This window comes from Sebastes umbrosus, chromosome 10 (assembly GCF_015220745.1).
Source record: "Sebastes umbrosus isolate fSebUmb1 chromosome 10, fSebUmb1.pri, whole genome shotgun sequence".
In the NCBI taxonomy this organism is placed as follows: Eukaryota; Metazoa; Chordata; class Actinopteri; order Perciformes; family Sebastidae; genus Sebastes; species Sebastes umbrosus.
Window position 1 is genome coordinate 27,335,952 of NC_051278.1, and position 15,781 is coordinate 27,351,732.

General features: G+C 42.6%; 1 protein-coding gene across 13 annotated transcripts in view; it reads right to left on the minus strand.

The window, feature by feature from the left end:
* LOC119495703 (Kv channel-interacting protein 2) overlaps positions 1-15,781 on the minus strand; it is a 197,128-nt gene that overhangs the window by 105,687 nt on the left and 75,660 nt on the right. For 6 of the 13 annotated variants that reach the window (XM_037782436.1, XM_037782444.1, XM_037782443.1 and 3 more), the window contains 2 exons: positions 10,753-10,866; positions 1,253-1,361 (listed from right to left, as the gene is read on the minus strand). In XM_037782436.1, coding sequence (XP_037638364.1) covers positions 1,253-1,361; positions 10,753-10,779 — 136 coding nt within the window. In that variant the 5' untranslated portion in view covers positions 10,780-10,866. Of the gene's footprint in view, positions 1-1,252; positions 1,617-10,752; positions 15,422-15,781 lie in introns of those variants that run through there. The other 7 variants (XM_037782438.1, XM_037782434.1, XM_037782437.1 and 4 more) reach the window with 6 other exon arrangements.

A 15,781-nucleotide genomic window follows, 5' to 3' on the forward strand; every position in this document is an offset into this window, starting at 1 on the left:
CACACACACACTTCACTGGGACACCTTGCAATCTTTTTCCTAATTTAGGATCCATTCAATTTGTGACAGCTGCTAATGCTGTGGACTTGTGTGTAAATGAGATTATAGTGTCCCCGTTGCACCCAGAGGCGCACATCTGTCTGGGCAGGCACTGTTTTGCCTCTGCAGGCCCTGAGATGTGTTCACGCATTAAACTAAAGCAAGCATTTTATTGAAGCAGCTGGCATTTAACAGGCAAACGGTGCTCACAGTGAGCAGGGCCAGAGCTGTGAGCTCTAATGTGACAATGGGAGGCTGTGGTGATGACGAGGAAACACCTCAAGAGAGTGCTCAGCTCACGGAGGAGCGCATGCAAAGCGCAGGTACAGTGTGTTGTGCCAGGCACGCTCAATTAACTGCTTCATTATATCGCGATAAAACTGATGTGTGTCAAGTCTCATGTGCTGATAAAGTGGAAGTGCTGTCATCAAACCACAGAGCAGACATTCACAAACGAAAGCACGCTCAAAAAGATCACCCCGTTTGAAAACCCTCACATGGCATTTTAAGTGGCGCTCTGATGTCTTGCTGTGCTTGCACAGAACGATCCGCTCTTTTTAAACTACAGAGACACACTTCGGCTGATAGAGAGCACAGAGAGATAGGAGATATTTCTGTCAGATGTGATAAGACACCAAAAGAAGCAGGAGGAATCTGCTCCACAATTTTGGTCAGACAGGTGTTATCCATATACCCTGCAGCGCTTTTACGCAACAGCCATAGACAGCGCCAACAATAAGGTGGTCTCTCCACACAGCTGAGCCAGCCAGGGCCGGCAAGAAGATGTCTCCAAATTGTTCACAGAAACCGAACAGCATTCGCCAACATTACGCACCACATTATGCAACCACACTGGCATGCAACACTGACATTTAAAAGATTCAATATGTGTATTTTTTCCAATGAAATATTGTTTTTTAAATTCTTTAATCCCCGAGGAAATGTTCCACTACTTTGGGTAACACATGAATCAAAATGGTGTTACCCTGGAAGCTGGAAATAATAACAAAGATTATATAAACTTAGCCTATAAACTGTCAATATACACACACACATATTTAGTTATTTTGGGGTCTGATGAGGAGATGAATAGCGGACAGGTTGTGACACCTGAAGTTATAGGTGGACCTTTCAGATGATCAGCTTTACATATTGAATCTTTTTTGGTTTTTTCTGCAGGCAATCAAACACAAACATCCACCGGTTTACTCACCCGTTAGCTGGTCATAGGATCCGTCCAGCTCTCTGGAGTCCGACAAGCTTTGGTCTCGGTTTTTCGCCTTCATTTTCCCCGTGAAGTGTGCGCGCGCCGGAATGTGGAACTGTGGGGAAAAACAGCTGATATGTTGGCGACTCTATGTGTGAAAAATAACAGTGTTTTTAGTTGTTCGCCTTCACGGAGGATGGCTACAAGTATACTACCGTTAACAAGTCATAATGGATTTGCCATAGATACTAAACAAAAAGAGAGAGAGAGAGAGAGAGAGAGAGCCATGTAAGTAGTTATTTCCCCGTGTCTTGTTTCTGTGTGCGCTCTCAGCATCCAGCAGCTGAGTGAGCCGAGAGAAGCGCGCTTCTCTGGTCGGCGCTCTCACAGGGGCTGGCACGCGCACACGCACAGAAAGAGAGAGGAAGAGAAAACCATTAACAGAAAGAATCAAAATATATCAATCTATAAATGGCTTTAGTTTGGACACTTTTTTTTGGAGATGATATCAAAAGCACACATGGCCAAAATATGAATATGACAATGGAGTAAGTTCCCCAACATTTCCCCCCAGTTCGCATTAAAGCGGCAGTAGGCAGAATATTTTTGGCATCATTGGGCAAAAATTCCATAATACCCTTTCAATTTATGGTAATTCAAGTGTTCTGAGAGAAAACTGGACTTCTGCACCTCATCATGGCTCTGTTTTGTGACTGGACACTTTGGCCAATCACAGTTCATTTCAGAGAGAGAGCGTTCCAATTGGCTGTTCATTCAACGGAGGCAGCTGTCAACACTCGTGAACTCCGATCAAACGGTCAAACTAGGCAGCGCTGATCAAATATGAATCGATATTCTGTTACTGTAGTGCCTATCTCTCACGTAAAATGTTTTCATAACTATATTTTAGTGTACTGTTTAGCTGTAAAATGAGAAAGTTTGCTCCGGCTGGTGGGCGGTGCTTGGTATTTCCTCAACTGATCTCAACATGGCTGCCAGGTCACAAATTCTCATTTTACAGCTAAACAGCACACTAAAATATGGTTATGAAAACATTTAATGCCCGAAATAGTCATTACAGTAACAGAATATTGATTCATATTTGATCAGTGCTGACTAGTTTGACCCTTTGATTGGAGTTTGTGAGTGATTGACAGCAGCTCAGGCTCCAGCTCGGCTCTGATTGGTTGTTTTTCCTCCGGTCTGTGAAATCTTGCAGATGCCATTAGGAGCACCGGAGGACACAGAGGAACATGATCATTTTCAGATTACCTGTCTCATGCACTACTGTCAGGATACAGTGACCGTTATACAAAAAATAGCTTTTTTAATCATATTTGCTCCAATCTTGCCTACTGCTGCTTTAAGCAATGGTAAGACTTCACAATACGGTACACAGAAATGTGATTAGTTACTAAGGAACAAGTGAGGAACTAAATCAGGAACAACCTGATAGTTCCTGAATAACTCCAAATCGAAGAGTATAGGAGAATGATATGGGGTCATACTCAGTACGATATACCACTTTACTTTAGGGGGGCACAAAAAGAGTAAGTAATGGTTAAGTAATGAGTAATTAATGAGTCGTTTGTGTCGGTCAGTGGCTGATTTAATCGGGACTGACTCATGAAGAAAGTGCTCATTACTCCAATGATTCAAAGATATAGTATATTCCTGTCTAAATCATCATTATCTACTATATAGTCCTTGAATCTGAGTTATTAATTATCAAGTCGTTCCTGATTTGTTTCTGACTCCTTCCTCAGTAACAACTCACATTTCTGTGTATATTGTAAAGTGTAACCAACAATTTCTATGTGGCTCCATTCATGCAGAATCTCTCCCTTGGTCGTCAGCCTGCCACTCTGCCATTAATATCACCATCTCATCCTCCTGATGTTCTCCGCTGAGTCAGAGCCGTGTCGGATGTGTACAGAGACATCAGCCGGGGCAACAAGGAGCACACTGCTGCTGCCAGGCAGAGGTTCTGACTATATCTGATCTATAAATACTCGCTGGCTCTGGGAAGCCTTGTGTCTATCCCTTTTCCTCCTCTCTCGCTCCCTCTCTCTCTCTCTCCTCTCTTTTCCTCCCGTCGCTTCACTCCTGCACGCTTACTACAGTATGACATTTGGTCACAATCTGTTAAGCAATCTGTCTTTGATGCCATATTTTCCTACATTATATCAGGGTTTGCATCAATAACGCTCCTCATCCCTCTATCCATCCATCCGTTCATTCATTCATTTATCTCAAGCATGAACAATTGGTCGTCTGTTAATGTGTGGTGAAGACATTCTTTTATTTAGACGTTCACACCCTGAAGGAAGGGTGTAAACTGTAGTGTGCTGGGTGCTAGGTTCCCTCCCCACTGTGCTCAGTCATCCATCCTGATCTCTCAGGAATCGGTTGACATCTGAATCGGATACGTGTCACGAAAGGTAGGCCGTAAGACCTTGTCTTCAGATGAGGCCTCATATCTGTCACTGAAATAACCATTCAAGTGTGCATTTGTCACATGTAGCAGTCCCATAATGCCCACATGGAAGTGCACATGGCATACAGCCCTTGACCTTCCGGTTATGTGAGCATACAGTACAGTACAGTGAGACACTTAAGGAGGATAATGTTGTTGATGAAGGTTTGGCTTCTGTAAATGATAACATGTTGTAATCATCATATTTGATTTTGTTCTACATGAAAGGTCCCAGAGTGACTGAAAGTTGGTAGTTTCGTCTTTCACAGAGAAAGGAGGTCAGCAGTGAAAGTCATGTTGATTACAATAGACTCAGAGGGCCCAGTATGCTTCAAATTTAGTGCTTGTGGGATCGTCCAACGGCGTCGGAAGCCCACTTTTCCAATGCCGGAATAAGGGGAGGCTGCACCTGACAATTATTGTGACTTTACAAAACTGTCAATCTGACAAGCGTGCCCACTTCCCACAGCGGTTGGCCAGGTGTGCACAGGTGTAACCTGTCCTGAACCTGTCTTTCAAACTCTTTTTTCATTCTTCCAAAAACTACTCCTGTAACTTTGTGTGTGAACAACCGACATTGTTAATGTAGAGACTGTCCAAAAGGGTGTCCCGTCATCCCCGTTTGTACAATTCATTGCGTCGAGAGTACTTAAACACAGTTTCCTGACATGGTTGGACGACACATTGAATGAACTAGTTGTTGTTGTGTAAGAAAACCTAATGCACATTTTCAAGGTGGAATAAAAAATAAAAATCAGATATTACTTTTCAAATAACTACAGCATGATCTACTTCTTCTTTGTCCATTATGCTTTGTATGATCCAAACAATGATTTCACCAAACTATGGCTAAATACACCTACTGGTTCACTTACATGTTGACACCTTTGGAATCTACTATAACCGACATGAATTGAAGCTGGCCACAGCTGCGATTCTCAACAAGAGACAAAACTGCCCTCACTCCTCTGTTTGAACTGGCCGTTGTGTAATTATACAGCATCTTTTTGGAATTGGCTTGTTCTTGTATGTTTGGCAGACCGAAAAGAAATGTGGTTTTGACTCACTAACATTCCTCCCGGGTGAAAATTGCTGTGTTTGCAAGCATTAAAGACACACTGGGAGCATACACAAATGACTTTGGCCTCGCTACATTAGACCAACTCTGTTTGGTCACATCTCTGATTATCTGCCATTTGCTTTTTTTTAACCCAACACACGACAACAGGAAGCCTTAAAGTCCGGGTAAAGCAAAAATAAATATGTGTTCTGAGTTTGTCACACCACAGAAAAATGTGTTATTTACAAACCAGCCAAATTTGAATGATAAAAACAAATTGGCAAGTATGTAAAATTCAGTTGAAAAATTTGGTTTCAAGATCATGAAAATGTAAGCAGTATTCTCTGCTCTGAAACCCTGGGGGGGCGTGTCCGCTAAAGGCGATGAAACCATGCTGCCCGATCACAGGTGAGGGTTGATGACATATGTACAGTTACAGTTTACGACACGTCTTGTTGGCTATCTCTCACTGCTGCGCGCTACTTTTGCAGGATGTTAATGCGCATGCTCTATGGGCGAAGCATGCACACCTACGACTCCCCGGCTAACTTCCGGTTTAGCCCTATGCTAACATGAACGGGGGTAAAATAATTCAATCGTGTCGCTCTTCTAGACTTTCCAAATATTATCGGACCAAACTGACACTTTAAGGAGGATGGTGTTGTTGATGATGATGGTTTGGCTTCTATAAGAGATAACATGTTGCAATCATCTAATTTGATTCTGTTCTACCTGAGAAGCCTCAGAGTGATTGTTTTTACTATCACATATGCCTCGAGAGACTGCTTCTGAAAGTTGGTAGTTTTGTCTTTCACAGAGAAAGGAGGACAGCCGTAAATAGACTGCAAGGGCCTAGCATAGTTCAAATGAAGTGCTTGTGGGATCATCCAACAGCGTCGGAAGCCCTGTCCCAACATCGGACCGAATTAAATAAATCAAATCAAATTCTGATAGTGAAATGAGTCATTTGGCGAGATTTGTGACGCTGGAAACAATTCATTCACCGTTTTACAGCCGCAACAGTAGCAACAGAGTATAGGCTACGGAGGAGCCTATAGCACAATGGCCAGTGAGCCCAGTCCTGGAACACACACGCAGCACAGAGAGAGAGAGAGAGACAGCCGGGACTGGACAGCCACTAAAAACTTTATGGATGTTTTGACAGCCCACTTGGACTTTTCCAGGTATGCCAGATGGCCAGTACACCACTGGCTGTGGTAAGTAAGTGTTATAACTCGCGATTGAGTTGGAGAACCACAGATGTTATGTATTCTAGTTTTTATATAGTGTTAGGTGAGGGGTTATGCTGAGGATGGCTGCAATGCGTCATCGAGCCATGATTTCAAGTCGTTTCAGGCCTGCCAAAAAAAAATCGTGAACACACAATAGTCAATAGTCAAACTACGCAATTTCACTACTATATACTGTAGTTCTCAGTCTTCTCACTTTTTCAGCAATTATTTTCTAACATGTATAATGTGATTCGAAAAAAATCTCTGATTTTACTTTACCCGGACTTTAACCCATTTGTGCCCCGCAACTGAAATTTGTATTTTCCTTTGTTGGAAGTGTTCTCTGGGCCTGAGCACAAATGTAAAGACATTTTCAAAATAAGTTTGACTGAAAAGTGAGTTTTTCTTATCATAATATATCTAGTCTTTGGGCACATGGGACAACTGTTTTTGCAATAGACTCCATTATATTTTAAGATAAAACAGTCGTCCCATGTGCCCAAACATATGGTATGATAAGAAAATGGCTGTTTGTATCTAGGAAACTACAAGGAGCACAACAATCCTTACTTAAACTTACCTAAATTTCAAGACTTTTGACCAATCAGAACAAAAGACATTTTTCCTTATCATACTAAATATAGTCTTTGGGCAAGAATGGGTTAATGTTGCCTGCCTCGGCTTTGCTTATTTGATGAAACCTTAGGAGCAGCAGGTGGCCACATCCTGATAACCCTGGCTACTAATCTCATCAGGCTACCATTAAAGATGCGTACATGGTTGGTTTATCTGTGATCATTTACATGATGAGTTTAAAGTACGACAGAAATCACGCTGGAGAAGAGGTGAGTTAAGGTCACGAGGAGTTGGATGTTCCCCCCCGCTAAGCCTCATTTGAGCCCTGCGTGCTGCCAATAAACAGACGGAGGCCCACAATAACCACAAGGCCTGCTTTTTCTGTCATCTAATACCAACAAAATATTTCACAGATACGGACGATTGGATAGTGATTGGATTTCTGTGTGTGGTAAATGAAAGGAGACAAGGAGAGGTGGATTCTAAATGAAGGCGAGGAGGAGTGAGCGAGAATGAAGTGTAGGGGAAGTGGGGAGATCGATTCATGGTGAGTTAGAGGGGATTTAGTGAGTCAGAGCCAAAACAGAGAGAATCTGCGAGTCATAGCTGAGGAGGCTGTCTCTAGACTGCAGGGTTGGTGCTGGGGTCAGGACTTTCTAGACAAACCTGGATGTAGCTGTGCAGTGACCCAGAGACGACCTTGTTGTAGCCCCGAACAGAATAGCAGATACCGGGCATGATGCCAGATGTCTGCTGTTGCTTTCTTAGCGGGGTGTTGTTTGCATCCATATTTTCAACACCAGAACACATTAAGGGCAAAGAGAAAGGTTCTTCTTTGCATGCTTCTGATTCAAGATCAACTCCTACCTACTCTATCAACAGTAAAGAGACGGTTGTTGATTAATTGTTAGATTTTGTGACAGGTTTCTGAACTCCCATAACACCTCTGTATTCCCAGTGGTTTGACAGTGTTAGCCTATGATCCCATTCAGCAATGAGTCATCACAATTCCTCTCCCTGGAAACATGCTGGTATTTGCAATTTATAGTAAGCTTCTCTCATTTCATAAGTCAATGTAAAAAATGACTTGTCAGCATGCGTGTGAGCATAGCTGCACACTGCGAGTTCGAAAATTCATATCAAACCCAAATCATATAATCCCAGTCAACCCACGAACCTGCAGCACATTGTAACCGGATTATCTACACCCACTCATAAGCTCAAACACACACTCGGACATACAGGTTATGTTGTCGGTGTCTGCAAGTAATTGATAAAAAAACCTCAGCGTCGGGAAAGCGGGAGAGGAGAAGAATGGAGAGGAGAGGAGGGGGAGGAACACTCATCAAACTATTGAGATGCAGCCTCTGGCTCTCACTGCAACCCCAAGGTTAGTCCCCTGTCCTTGGCAACTCTCTCATGAGCCAAACTGTACTCTGAATATTAATAGCACGAACTCTGGGATTCCCAAACTAAGGTGTGTGTTCTGATGCCAACCAGGATCAAATCAGCATGTCACACATGACACACCGTTAACAGCAAAAAGATGCAGAGTTTCTCTTTATAAATCTTTACGTTTTCCCTCAAACACAGTGTTCAATATATGCAGTGTTGGTAGGATCATGGAGAGTGAGAAGGGTAACGATTGTTTGCCAGAACAATTCTGCTCCTCAGCAGAAAAGATGAAATAAGAAGGATTAACTTAGACAAACCTGTCACTGTTGGTATTTCAAAGCCTCGAGCTTACCGAAAGCAGAAAGAAAACCCTCCTTGTTAAGCGGTATTAAAAAGCACTTCAAACATCTAAATGACTCTGCCTTTCATTAGTCACCGCGGCCTGCGACCTCCAGCACAGAGCTGTCAGCTCGGCCTCAGTCAAATAGCCGATACTGGCTGAGTGACTGACTGATGACGTCCAGTGAGACTCGGACACACACGGAAGCCTCCAGGCACACATTAACAAGACATTAACAAATACGGTAAAAATATTTTTAAAAAAAACAATAAATGATCCACGCCCTTGTCAATTTCAATAAATTTGACAGTTTGTCCTTCAGTAGCTTTGTGTTGTTCTAAACATTTTATGGTGGTATGAAGTATCGGCTTCTCATCTTACATGCGAGAGAAGGGGCATTCAAACCGGACCCTCCCCACTCCCACTCCGTGACGGAGTGAACTCCTTCTTTAAGGTTGTAGGGTATAAATACAGCGGCAAGCTTTGGGACCAACTTCCCTCTCTCCGACGGAAACTGTCCTAACGTTACGTAACCATGGTTTCATATCAAGTGGAGGGGATGTGCAAAGGTTCACAGTATTAAGAATAAAAAGAATATGCAATATATGGAGAAAGTAAAAGTAAAACATAAAACTTACTCCCATGCTTCTGTGGTGGTAGTTCTTTTTTCTTTGGTAAACATCTTCTCGTTTTTAACTCTGATGTTTATGAACGGCCTGGGTTTTGCAAGTCCCCGTAAATATACAACACTTTATAATCAAATGAACACGTCTACCGTTTTCTAGACTAGACATTTGATCCTAAATACAGTGTAACCTTGTTAATGTCTGTATGACAATATTAAATGTCTATCTTAGTTTGAGTGGTTTTATATTTGTACGGGTAGTTGCACGGAACTTACATTTGTACGGAGCGTGCTACAGGACGAACACAAAACGCCGTGGCACGTGGCCAGCGAGTCGGCATCAATGCAGGCTCGCTGTTGGAGGGTTATATAACCGACTTCCACTCCCCGCTGATTGGTTTGAGATGGCACTTAATATGGCAGACCCTCCACACGAACGCGCAAACGGAGTGGAAGTGGTTTGAGAAAGGCCCATGGAAAACAAGTAGTAAAAGTAAAAAATGGAGGCTCCTAATTACTGAAAACTTTGATTTTACTACAATATACTAATTTCATATCCAAAAATACAACTTGGGCTCAAAATTATTTTGAATTCTAATTATTTGAGTTTATTTCCATAACCACTATACCACCTAGATGAACAACAATATATCAAATCATGATATAAAGGACAATGTAAAACAAAGTGCATATCATTTTCTAATTCAAAGCACACCTTGTTTATCAATACCAACATATTGTCCAATTCTTTAGGGAAATTATTTCCTACTTACAAATACAATTTCACATCATTTTCCATACCAAACTCTCATTTGATTAAACCATATGTTGTAAGTATTGGCTGATGAAAAGGTCCTTGGCATAAATTGACCATAAACATCTAAATTGCCCCGGACTGCTGTTTATCTGGGGGGAGTTTTGTATACAAAATGCCCTTTAGACTCATAAACTTCACCTTCTTATATACAGTTCTAATAACGCCTGGCTCCATACCACACACTGTCATCTGAATTTCAAACGCATTATAGGTTCTCTCAGTCTCTCCACGCTCTCTTCCTTTTATCCGTTTATTCCCATTTAAACCTACTACTATCAGTTCAGTCGGCTTTCATCAAACCGGCTGTAACCCTAATCCAAAGTGACTGTCCGCTCTCGCTCTCCGCCCGTCCCTGCCGTACTCTGATTCTCTTTTCTCTCCGTGTATCCATCTCTCGGAAACCTCCATCTCCTCCTATAAGCCGGAGATATGCGATGACGCCATTCAGGGCAGGAAGTGTGTGACCTTCAGAACACATGAACAGATTCCTTCTCTACAACAGATTTTTGTTTTTCCACTGTAAATCACACTTGACTGTAATTGTCTTTATTTTGTTTCGTGGTGCTGTCTCAGGAAAAGAAGGGTAACCCCTGACCCCCTCTTCCCCAGGTATATTTGCTGTCTCAGCAAGCATTTAAAACCTGTGATAGCTTTTGACAGATGTCAGCTGGGCTACCGACGTCACCTTTCGCCTCGGGGATGACACCCTCTGAGACGGAGTGGCACACACACGCAATCATGCCATAAGTTGTCATCTGGGTGGTGAATTTGTGACAGTGTGGCTGTCGTTGAACTATAACCTCCCCTGTCTCCTTCTGCCTCGCTATAATGTATACAGCTGTAGAGAAAGCAGCCAAATAATGTTGCATCTCTTTATGTTTACTGGCCTGGAGGAAAGAAAACCAGGCAGAATAGAAACTTGTATGAATTACTCATGAGTGTAAAGTGCATGCTCGCTTCACTCTTCATTTTCATTTCCTCTTACTCTGTTTTTCTTGCCGTCTTCATTCATACCGTGTGTCCTTGAGGAGTCTGTCCCAGACGCGTCCTCTCCATCCAGACAGTGGACTCATTTCTGTGGAAAAGGGAGACAAACAGACTCACACACACACACACACATTCAAAATTGGAGCATATTACCCAGAGGTGCCCTCTATGATGGTTAATCAACACACAATTTGTGTTTACATAAATCATCCATCTGCTATGTGCCACTTTTAAATACAGTCTGACAGTGAAAGGCTCAAAGTCGGTTCAGTGGGACGTAATTTTAAAAGCCCTTTTATGTGCTGGCAGGAAGTTTATAGAAGACTCTCACAGTAACATAAAGCTGTTGTGTTATTGCCTCTTCATCATCCGCTGCAAACCGCTGCAAAAGAAATATTTATAAACTGTTGAATGTTTTTGCCAAATGGAGTGTGTTTTCGAGGAAACCTAATTGGTGCCTGGATTATGTTCACTGGCGGCGTTCCCAGTCCAGGATGTGTCACATTCATTTAAAAAGCTCCTGGGCGTTGACACTGGAGCTTCTGCGTGGTTAGGTTGAGGTTTTTAAACACTTTGCTTTAGGTCAGGGAAGGGCTGGGTTTTGTCACACAATGTGTCCTGTCTGTTGACGTCTTTAAAGGGACAGTTTGTAAAATTTGGCGCCATCTAGTGGTGTGGTTGCAGATTGCAACCAACTTAGTACCCTTCCGCTCACTCCTCCCTTTCCAAGACAGCGGTATCGTGACTCGCTGAGTGCAAAACCATGGTAACGCTGTCCGTCTCGCTTAGAAGCCATCCTTACCATAATAACACTACTTTAGGAGAAACGGAAGTCTTTACAGACATTACGTTACTCTCTCTAGAGCCAGTGCTTGGTTTGAGCAACACGGCGGACCCCGAGAAAAGAACCCACTCACTATGTAGATATGAAGAGGTCATTCTAAGCTAACAAAAACACCACCATTCTTAGTTTCAGCTGATTATACAATAATGAAAACACAGTTATGAATATTATATTCCATTTCTGCTAATAGATCCCCCAAAATGTTACACAATGGCCCTTTAAATATTTAACCAAGTGGAATGATCTTTCCCTAACCTTGACCAAGTGTTTTAATTTTCCTGAACATAACCATAAAAAACTTTAATAATGCAGATATTGTATGAAAAACTAGATACGTTCGGTATGAACATTTTGCGACTTTGCAGATATAAAATATGGTTCCTCATGAAAGGGATAATGTACAGCGAGCCGGTCATTGTTGCGATGCAGGACCCTGACGCGAAGCGAAGTCTTGCATCGTCCTGAAGGGGTTTATTGCACAAAAATCACCCGCTCACTGTACATTATGCGGCTTATTACACTGCTATCTACTTAAGAAATCAATAATTTGACACAAAAATGGTCCTCCAGAGTCTGACATCAGACCTGCATCCATAGCAGCGGTCTGCTATAAAGAAATAACAGACTGTAGAATGCCATTATTGACCAATCAGAATCGAGTATTCAACAAAGCCGTATAATAAGATGTTGATAAAAAAAACATATCTTAACAAGCATTACAACTTCATCCAAACGGTGTTTGCTGATGGGATGCTGTAGGCCTGGGGGTGTTGACCATGAAGTATAATGTCTCCAGTTCGCGTACGCCTAGGGACCTTAGTCACTTCGCATCTTTTTCTTTCCTTGTTTCCTGTCATCTGTGTACTGTGTCTTTCTAATAAAAGCACAAGATACTCAAAAAAAAAAAAAAAAGAATGGCATTTTCTGAAAGGGTGCTTCACAATACTATAATGTGCCTGTACAGAGAGAGAACACCAGGTACCTCTACCTGTTTTCCTCAATCGATTTCTCTTATTCAAGAGTCACATTGCGTAAAAAAACACATGTATACACGTGTGCATTCACACACATTCACATGCATCTCCTGCGCCACCCCAGAGTAATGAAGAGTGGTGTGTAGTGGACCATGAGCCTGTTGTTTACGCTACAAACCATAAACCTCAAATTGATTTGCTTATTGGATACCTGATTGTATTGTTATCCCAGATGAGAGCGCCATTGAAATTCAAAGCTAATATACACAATTGGAAACACATAAACATCGCTTTATAAATCACCTACCAATGTTTCCCAGAGGGGTATAACAGTCGATTTTCAAAGTGAATTTTCATTGACGTGTAATGGGCATCGGCTGAGAGGTAACACAACCTCTCATGTTCTTCTAGCAGCGTTGTTTGTGGTTTGTGTGTGTGTGTGTGTGTGTCCTTCCATCACGGCAATGCAACCTGAGCTTGTGTATTGAAGCAGTGACAGCAACCAAGCGAGCAGAATGCAGTTAAAGTCCTCCGCGTGCCCATGAAAGCCAATATGGTCAACAATAGAGAGAAAAACAGAAAGAGGAAGAGGTGGGATACCGTAGAAGGTGAATCTAAAGACATGTTGACGAATCCCATTTTCATCACATCCTTCACCTCGACCTGTTATCTATTCAATATCCTTTCACAACAATCTCATTATCGCTTCCTATTTCCCTGATGTGTCATTGATCTGCCGGCGCAACGGATTGTCATAACTTCCCATAAACCCCGTTGTCGTTTTTCATCAGTGTGCCGTCAGCGCAAGCAGCCTAAATGTGTTGGACAAACACTTACAATAACAAATTGTCCTGGGTTGGGTGAGGACAGCTAAATAGCCATCAGCATGGGGGAAAAGCCCATAAAATCACCTCGTGATGGATCACTGGGGTGTGCTTGGCCGAGGCAGGCGCACAGGATTTTAAAGGCGAGAGTGGGGACCAAAAAAAAAGCAGCTAAAGAGATGGATGGAGATGGAGATGGAGAGCAGAGACTGGTGCAGGTTATGATGGAGAGACAAAACAGGAAATGTGCCGATCAGACAGATGGATGGAGTCTGGCGGGCCGGAAACTGCCCTAGCCGCTATACCCCGAAATGTGTTGTCCCATTAGTGTCGCCGGAGGGTTGTTTTCACGCTGCAACAAAAGTTGTATTGCTGATGCTAATTGCGGTGGCTGGTGTTTTTGCTCGGCCCCTCTCCGCTTGTCTCTACTTTGAGAAACAGCAGCAGCAGGCATCTGCACCACCACGTGATGATCTCCTCTTTCGTGATGCTCTTAAGAGCGTCCCTCTTCTTTTATCAGGATGCTCTTTACAACACTTATCTCCTACAACTCATTGTCAATCTAATTACTCGGACCATCTGTAAAGTGGTTATGTGATCAGTGTGCTACAATACCAGAGGGGAATGAATGAATGAGATGAATGCACGCTGGAGAAATTAGATTTGAGTGTATAATATATTAGATAAGTCTAGCCGCAGCGAGCTGCAGGAAGACTTTTATCGAGAATATTTTTCCCGTAAGTGTCAAATCCGGCGACACAGATAATGCTGAGTGCACTGTTTCAAATGCATTGTATTGAATCAGTCCACGGTTTGTGTGTGTGTGTTATCTGTGCCCTGCATTTGTGAATGTGCATGTGTGTCCTAGGGGTGTTGAATAAGTAATGCAGAGGCGCCTAATGAAAGATAATGTCTAGTTAATGATCTGTCAAAATGAAGTGTTTGCTCATTGAGGAAGGGATCATCCCAGGCTTTAATTTCCACCCTGTGACTCATATTGGAGGATATTACTTCTTTGTATACACACACACACACACACGCACACACACACACACACACACACGCACATACACATTCACGTGTGCACACAGGCACACACACACACAAAAAAATACAAAAGCATTTCAACGCGGAGTGCATTATGCTCAGGCTGAGCTCGGGTGCCAGTGAATGCGCCGGTTTGTTTGTGTATACACTAAGAAGTGCTGAAGCGTCTCATCAACCACTTCAGCTGCTTGCGGATTAACAGAGGAGATGGAAACAGAACACAACAGCCAAACCACCCATAAATGGCCATCTAGCCAACAGCTATGGAGGGAGGATTAGCCTCTGCTTTATTCGCCACACATCGTTGTCAGGGAGAGCTCTTACCGCTAATCTTGGCAACAGCTTTCCCTTCTCAGTGAGGCCGAGCCGCTACAGAATCACTCTGAATACTTGAAGTAATGAGTGTTGATATGGTTTAGAGCTGTGACTCAAACAATGCACAATCAGGTAAGAGAAGTGAATGGCTCTTTGAATGAAAGCTGAGTTAAGGGAGCACACACACACACAGGTACACACATAAGTCTCCTTGGTTCAAGCCGAGATGTGCTAGCAGATAAGCATAGATGAATCAAACACACACACACACACACACACTGCTCTAAGCAGGGAACAGAATTGCAGATAAAGAGGTCAGACATAAGTCAGGGCGCCATTTAACGGTAGAGAGAGAAACAGAAAAGGAATCGTTTTAAATGCAACACCACGTGGGAAGAGAGATGGATGAGAATACGAGCCAGATCGGCTGAGCTCGTCTGTCTGTGTGTGTGTGTGTGTGTGTGTGTGTGTGTGTGTATGGTTGAGGATGAATTGCCTATATTCATAATTAATCGATGAGCTGATCAACAGAAACTTAATCAGCAACTAGTTTGATAATCATTTCAGTTGTTCGAAATCTAACAAAAACAGCAAATATTTGCTGGTCCCAGTTTCTCAAATATGAATCTTTGCGGCTTTTGTGTGTTTAAAGCAGCAGTGGGTAGAAATGGAGCAAATATGGTTAAAAAAATGTATTTTTATAAAACAGTCACTATATACTCACAGTAGTGCATGAGACAGGTAATCTGAAAAAAAATCATGTGCCTCCGTTTCCTCCGGTGCTCCTAATCTGCAAGATTTCACAGAACGGAGGAAAACAAGCAGTCAGAGCTGATCTGGAGTCTGCCATCCAGCTGCCGTCTTATGAGAGCCACGAGTCAGTCATTCGCAAACTCCATCCAGACGGTCAAACTAGGCACCACTGATCAAATATGAATCAATATTCTATTACTGTAATGACTATTTCTTGCCTCAAATGTTTTCAGAATCATCTTATAGTGTACTGTTTCGCCATAAAATTAG